The 7,965-nt window shown below is 39.7% G+C and overlaps 1 protein-coding gene across 4 annotated transcripts in view; it reads left to right on the forward strand.

The window, feature by feature from the left end:
• The window catches only part of GC6 (golgin Putative 6), a 69,475-nt gene extending 62,163 nt beyond the window's left edge, over window positions 1-7,312 (forward strand). For 2 of the 4 annotated variants that reach the window (XM_087700406.1, XM_087700429.1), the window contains 6 exons: window positions 3,392-3,577; window positions 3,655-3,764; window positions 3,938-3,986; window positions 5,178-5,243; window positions 5,521-6,315; window positions 6,401-7,312. In XM_087700406.1, coding sequence (XP_087556532.1) covers window positions 3,392-3,577; window positions 3,655-3,764; window positions 3,938-3,986; window positions 5,178-5,243; window positions 5,521-6,315; window positions 6,401-6,994 — 1,800 coding nt within the window. In that variant the 3' untranslated portion in view covers window positions 6,995-7,312. The remainder of the gene's footprint in view (window positions 1-3,391; window positions 3,578-3,654; window positions 3,765-3,937; window positions 3,987-5,177; window positions 5,244-5,520; window positions 6,316-6,400) is intronic. The other 2 variants (XM_087700415.1, XM_087700422.1) reach the window with 2 other exon arrangements.
• The last annotated feature ends 653 nt before the right edge of the window (window positions 7,313-7,965 follow it).

The raw sequence follows: 7,965 nt of genomic DNA on the forward strand, positions 1-7,965 counted from the left end.
GGATATGTTGGAATGTGACTAGTTTCAATAAAGATCACATGTCATTTTTGCAAATATATGCTAATTGCTTTCTCAGTCACTTCTTGGACACTTACCACCTAAAAGGCCTGAGGATCATGGCTAGATTTGATCGTTGGCAGTAGCCCACCCAATAAGCCACCTTACAGGGTTAGTGCAGCCCAACAGGAGATTATGAGTCTGGTCAATGAGTTATTAAAGAAAGGGTGATTCAGCCAACTTCATCTCCGTTTGGTTCTCCAGTGCTTTTAGTGCAAAAGAAGGATGGGTCATGGTATATGTGCATTGACTATCGTGCTTTGAACAAAATCGTGATAATTTATCACACATTTTTTATCCTTAGGATCGATGATGTCTTGGATAGATTGCAAGGGGTAGTCATCTTCAACCATATAGATTTGAAAAGTGGTTACCATCACATTCGGATTAGATTCGGATTAGGCCTGAGGATGTACCCAAGACAATCTTCCAAACATCTTTTGGTTTGTATGAGTTTCTTGTCATGCCATTTGGGCTTATGAATGCTCCTACCACATTCAATAGAATGAAGGATCGCATCTCTCGGTAGCATAGGAAATTTGTGGGCACTTTCTTTGATGACATGATTGTCTTTTCGAAGAATGAGGCCGAGCATCGCAAGTATTTGGCAATAGTATTCAATGAGATGTGCAAGCATCAGTTGTTGATTAATGACAAGAAAAGTGAATTCTTTTTGCATGAGATTCGCTTTTTGGGCCACATTGTTTTAGTTGATGGCATTCATATGGATCTTGCTAAGGTTGAGGCAATTCGTTCATGGTAAATCTTCGAAATGGTCATGAGATCCACAGCTTTATGGGTCTATGTTTCTACTACACGAAGTATGTACGGAACTTTACTGAAATTGCTTCTCCATTGCATGCTCTGCAAAAGAAAATGTCATTCAAATGGACAGTAGTGAAAATTTCAGCATTTAATATATTAAAAGAAAATATGACTTTGGATCTTGTGCTTGTGTTCCTTTATCTCAAGAAGTCGTTTGTTGTACAATGTGATGCATGTGGAAATAGTGCTGGGGTTGTTTTAATGCAAGATGGCCGTGTGGTTGCTTATGACAGTCGTGTTCTCCATGGTGCAAAGAGGAATTGGTAAGTCTATGGGAAAGAACTCTTGGCTGTAGCCTGTAATTCGTGCACTTTCTACATGGAAACATTATCTTTTAGGAGCTCATTTCACAGTGTAGACAAACCACCAGACTCCACACTACTTTTTGACTCAAACGAAGATATCTGAGAAGCATTTGTTGGTGGGCAAACTTTTTGTCTATGTTTCACTTTCAAATTGTGCACATAGATGGCAAAAAGAATGTAGTGGCTGATGCATTGTCACGTAAGCCTCAGTTATTAACTGTCAGTATGGTTTATCACACTGAGTTAGATAACGTAAAGGATCAATATTATGTTAATTCTGACTTTGGAAATGTCTTTGATCAGCTTTGCAATGGCCAGAGGCATGATCATTTTGTACTTTGAGAGGGCTTTCTGATGATTCATGGACAACTGTGTGTCACAAAGCAATTAAGGGCCAAAGTAATAACTAAGAGTCATGCTCCTTATGCAGGTTGTAGAGGTATTGATACCACAATTAAGACAGTTGAACACTTCTTTTATTGGCCAACTTTGAGGCATGATGTTGAGCAGTTTGTCAAGACATGCATAGTGTGCCCAAAAGTTAAGTACAATTAGGCAAAAGATACTAGGTTTATTGCAGCCCTTGCCTATTCCTAATAGGCCTTAGCAAAGCATTGCATATTCGTGATAGCCCTTGTCTATTCTTGATAGGCCTTAGCAAAAGCATTGCTATGGTTTATCTTTGAGCTTCTACGCACACCTACAGGGAATGATGGTGTATGGACTATCATATTCACGTTCAATAAGCAAGCCCACTTCATTTTCATGAGAAAAAATATCAAGGCTGGTCATATGCACACCTTTTTATGCAACATGTATTACTAAGTGTCATGATATGCCAAAGTCGGTCATTAGTGATCATGACTCATGAATGACAAGTTTTTTTTGGAAAGGATTGTTTGAGAACATAGGCACAACGCTAAAATTTTCTTCATCCTTCCATCCACATGGCACAAACTGGTGGTCAATATGAGGAGGCTAATTCCAATGTTAGATCTTTTGAAGTGCTATGTATTAGACCACAAAGCGCAATGGGGACAGTATTTGCCATTGGTTGAGTTTGCATATAACAACATAGTGCATAGTTCCATTGGTAAGGCTCCTTTTGAAGTGATAAGAGGATGGTAAGAAAGTACCCCCTATTTTACACACAAAAGATAAGCTCTTTGAGGCTGATCATTATGTGGAAAGCATAGATGCAGCTTATTAGAAGGTTAAGTATGCACTTCAAAAATCTCAAGATAAGCAAAAGAGGATAGCTGATCGTCATAGGCGTGCTTTGCACTTTGCAAAGGGCAATTATGATGTTGTGTTTTGAAAAGGCACAATTGAAAAAGATGAAGAGCAAAGAGTGATTGTATCCAAAGCTATCTATGAGATACCATGGACCATTTCAAGTGTTGAAGAGGATTACTAATGCATGCTGTCGGCTGAAATTGCCAACAGGGTGTCCATTTTCCAAGATTGTGAGTTAATTTGCATTTCTCAGTTTTGTAATAAATGTTGCTGTTGTAACTAAGTTGTAATCAGGGAATTACCACCCATCCACGGAAGGAAGGCTGGTTTCACCTGATGTCCCCTCCACAAACACCACAAACACCTCCTGGCAATAAATTCCAATCGCCTAGAATGCAGCAACAACCAGGGACCCCCCCTTGATGTTCACTAGAGTGCCCAAGTTGTCATGTTTATGTTGCCAATCATGTGCAGAATAAGTTTCAAGATCATGGTAACTGATATATGTGTGAATGATGCAAATAGTTTGGCCTGTCCAGCATACAACCTCTACAAGATCAGAATGCAAGTCCCAATACATATCATGAATTATGCTATGTGAGACATGAGGTTCTTCCAACTTAGGCTGCAAAATGGTGAGTTCATTGTCGAATTTCTATGGGATCAAGGTAGGCATTTTTAAAGCCTACATACTGCCAGATGCCCTTATTGTAACCTAAACCTCTAACCATTAGATAGGCTCAGTGCAGATTTGAGTTACTTGCACATAATGTAAGAGGTCAGTTGGCTTTCTTGTGACCTACTTTTCCGGAGAGCACAAAGATTGATGTGGCAAGGGTGGGAGCTATGTGCTTTGTTAGGGTTGAAATAATGCAACTCTTGAGCAGTAATTATTGCTTGAAAGCTTGCAGTGATAAGATACTAACTGCAAGATCGAATGGGTGTCATTTGTTCCTTTCTGATGGCAGGCCTTAAGGTGCATAGGGGATCTGATTTTTGGACATGCAAGAAACAGGGATCTTCTTGGAAGCAAAATTGTAGGGGATGAACCTGAAGCAGAACCAGCTCTCAATTGTATTCTCCGGATGTTGCTAAACACATCTGACATGGGAGAATGCATCGCTGCTGAGTATGTTATCAAGTGCTTCTGTGAGGTAACTTTAGCTGTTTTACACCTTATCCTTACATTCTTCAATGGCACAAACTGATGGTATTTCTTTGTACTTATTAGGGAAATCCAGATGGGCAAATTGTGCTTGCATCAACCATCACACCTATATCCGAGTCTAATCTAAGTGATAACAAAGCATTGGAGAACCATATGCACATCTCTTTTGGGAGGTGAACAGTATCTACTTGGTCAATGCCATCTCCAATATCTTTGATTGTAGCATCTCTAGCTTTTCTGTTTTTTGAACTTCAAATGTGATACTTCAGCTCAGTGATTACTATAGTTTAGAGTCAGTTGGCCCTGGTGTATTGACCATGATAAACCATGATGTTGGTGAATGCAGAATCCTGCTGTCTGCACTGAATTCAGGCAACACACCAAAGAATATTGAGGTATGCATGTTTAGTGTTGCATGCTTTCTGAGTCATTGTATGTTGTGATACTTCTGCAGATGTAGAGTGCATTGCAGTGCTTAGTTTTATGCGTGGGAGTTATTCAGTACAATCAGCATGCTCTGTTAGAATATTGCATTATTACATGGGGGAAATTTGTACCCATGCATGTGTGGGTCACATTAGCATGTATAAGTAGATGTGTTCCCATCCTTATTAGGCCCTATACTGGAGCCTTCATCTACATGCTATAAGTCCTATCTGTCAGTTTTTGAAATGAACTCCTGAACTTATAATCTTGCTGGGTTAGACCTTTAAGCCTACCAAACCCTAAACCTATTGAATTAGGTGTATCAAGTCCACTAGTTGAAAGATTAGGCATCATTCAAAACTGGTATAATTTCTGATTTCTTTCTTTAGACTTTTGACGAAAGATTGAACATCACTTAAAAAGCAGTATGATTTCAATAGACATTTTGATGTAATGTGACGTTGCATGATGGGTCCTCAAAACACCCAGTGTCCTTTCAAAATCTCATTAAGCATCCTTAGGATTTTGGAAATGATCCAACTACAAAATTACTCATACCCTCCCTGTATATTGAGTAATTTATGAAAATAACACATTCATTCTACCTTTAAATTAAAATACAAATCTTCCAAGTCCTTTCATGCTTCGAACTCACCTTTTTCTCCCATTAAAAGAACAATAACCTGCATTCCTCATTTGTCACATTCATATGCCCACCCAGAACAGTGCTTGCTGTATCTCACTCACCTTTTGGTTCCATTTTGCATGCTTGTGTGATCCAACCATAGGTCTTCTGCCTTCACACCCTTTTTAAGCAATCTTCAAAACTCAACAGTAGCAACCAAGACAATTGCAAGTTAAGATTGTCACCTGTCATTATTGTCACATGTTTGCATGCATCTTTGGCAGAATGGACGTTTATGCAAAGAGCAAAACTCCATTGGGGAAGTTCAGAGACCCTCAGTTTACTGTCAAAGTTGGCGATGCAAAGTTAGATCAGATATTGGGGGGGGAGTATGAACTTTGTCTAGCTGAAGAGTAATGTTTGCAAAACGTATTACACACTGAATTTGAAGGGGTGGCTTGGTATTTTTTGCAAAATGCAAAGGTAGTTTGGGAGTTTCAATTAACTTTGCAAATGATACCTGACTGTGCTGCAGGCCACTTGCAGAGCAATTTGTGTCCTGACTCATATCTTCAGGGATAATGTCTATTGTAAAGAAAGGGTGATCTCTCTCTTGCTCTCTCTAATTGCTTGAAAGGGCTAATATAGCTCTTTTGCTTCTTGTGTGCATGTTGTGCTTTATACACTTTTGCTTTTGTTTTTTGTGGAACACACATGATTTCTGAATTTCTTGAACTCCCTCAATGTGGCTCATATCAGAAATAGTGGAAAAAGACATTGAACTGCTGCTTGTCTAGATCCTTCAGTTTATGGCAACTTGTAACACAATTGACGCACATGCACATTATTCCAAACTCATCATTGGTTTTTTCTTGTAGGTTCTGAAAATCTCTCTTGAAATTCCCACCTCTTCGCTGGTTGCTCCTGATTACCTATTGCTGCGATGCATGAAATATCTTGCAGCAGTCTCACAATCACATACAGATAGCACAGCAGAGAATGGGAAGATATGGTTACAACCAATTATTTTGCGATTTCTAGTAACATGGCTTGCTGATTGCTCTGCAGCTGTTGCATCATTCTTGGAGCCAGCAGCTCACATTACATACTTGCTTGAACTGCTAACAAGCTCAGTTTCTCTAGTTGGTGTTCATGTCAGTGGTCTAGCAGCTGTACTTCTAGGAGAATGTATTGTATACAATACCTCTGATGATCCTACCAAAAGTGCCTCCATGGTGGTAGACGTTATCAGTCAACAAGTAGGCCTTACTACATATTTCTCGAAATGGGAAGCACTTCAAAGCAATGCAATGTTTTTGTCAGTCACTGCATCATCCAGGCTACCAAAACCACTCATGCGGTCAGCAGTTGCAGCTGCTGCTTCAGGAAACGAGCATACAGATCCTTTAGAACCAATTAATGGGATGCCAGAAAATGAAGATTCAGACACTGTGGGACCTGTAATAACCAGCTTTTATGACACAGAACTTGTGAAGCTGATCCAAAAACTAGATCCTTTTGTAAGGGAACGGGTTGTTCAGCTCTTCAGCCAGCCAAAAGCCAAAGCCAAGCCAAACTTCTCACCAATTTTGGATAGGAAGGCAGAGGAAAGTGAATCAGATTTCATCCTGAGGTTGCAGACTTTGGTGCAAAAACAGACTCAGGAGCTGCAGGTGGTTCTCTAAACCCAAGTCGTAGGTTGCTTTATTTTCATGATTCAGCCATCCCATATCATCCCTAACAGTTCATGTAAAACAGGATATTATGTCAAGAAACGCTGTCTTGGTTGAAGAGCTTGTAAATAGAGGTGGGATGGGTCCACATAGTGAGAGCAGCCTTGATTTCAACAAACCGGCTCTTACCAAAGCTCTCAAAGAGTCTTTTTCTTCAACAAGAGAATCAGAGACTTTGAGACAGCAAATTCAGGAATATCAACTCACCATTCAGGACCTGGGAAAACAACAAAGTGAAACAGAAGCAGAGCTCCTAATGTACAAACAACTCGCTGCAAAGCATGAAGGAGACCTTAAAAGTCTATCTGATGCATACAATAGTCTTGAGCAGGAGAACTACCAGCTGGATTTGGAGGTAAGAAAGCTTCGAAGTGCTGTCCAGGGGACACCATCTGAGATCAGGCCAGGTGAGATTGAGGCAGCTAAAGCAGAAGGGCGACAAGAAGCTCTAAAAGATCATGAAGCTGAAATGAGTGACTTGCTGGTATGTCTTGGTCAAGAGGAAAGCAAAGTAGAGAAGTTGAGAGCACGATTGCTAGAGCTAGGAGAGGATGTGGAAGCTTTACTAGAAGGTATTGGTGAAGAACCCGAAGGGGACGATGAGGAAGAAGAAGATTAAAGGAACAAGTATCATGTTATCTACCATACTAAAACTCTTTTTCAACCAAAACTAGACCTATAACTCAGGTCACTGTCGGCACCATAGTACCTGTGGAAAGGCAAAAGAGTATGCATTTCACCTGTTTATGGATGTCCGAGTTGACAAGCTGTGGACTGTATTGTGGATTTCTCATGATTGGGAATCTATTTGTAACAAATCAAACCAGTCATAAAGAAGAGCCTCCAAGGTCGATTGTACAGCATTGGAACTATTTGCATGTGCTGGTAATCAAGACCTGAAGCATCCATTAGAGAATTTATTTATTTAGTTGTTGAAGTGCAAGTTTGCAAGTTGATAAGCTGATTATGTCTGTTTATTTATGTTTTTTGACAATTGTTTCTTGGACTTGGGGGATGGTCTTGGAAAACTTTGGTTCTACTATGTGACAATAACTTGCTTAACAGATATAGACACTAGCATTGCGCATACGGAATGCTAGGCCAAAGTGGCCGCGAAGCAACAAGCAATGCAACTTCGATTGACAATCCATTTCCTCTCTCTCTCTTTCTCTCCTTTTCTTCCTTCTCTCTCTCTTCATTCTCTTTAAAATGATTTCCTCTCTATAATTCTTTGTGTTCATCATATTCTCTCTGTTCTTCGTCTCTCTCTCCCCTTTTCTTCTCCCCTCCTCTTTCTCTCTCCACCTTTTATTTCGGTTTATTCTCTCATCTCCTCTATATGTGTGTGTGTGTGTGTCCCCCCTTTGCCCCACTCTCAAAGTTTGTGAAAAATTATATTAAAATATTTTAAATTAAAAATGACTTTTAAAGCGTTTAATTAGAAGGAAAATAATACAGTAGTAAGATACACTAAGTTTACCAACCGGCCATATGGAAATATCCCTTGCTATTTAGAGAGATGTTTATTGACTTTGCATGTTCTTTTACATGCTCTTCTATTTTCACATTAACCTGGAAGAGCTATAATAT

This window comes from Lygodium microphyllum, chromosome 2 (assembly GCF_053477565.2).
Source record: "Lygodium microphyllum isolate KBCC chromosome 2, Lygodium_microphyllum_v1.1.10, whole genome shotgun sequence".
NCBI classification, from domain to species: Eukaryota; Viridiplantae; Streptophyta; class Polypodiopsida; order Schizaeales; family Lygodiaceae; genus Lygodium; species Lygodium microphyllum.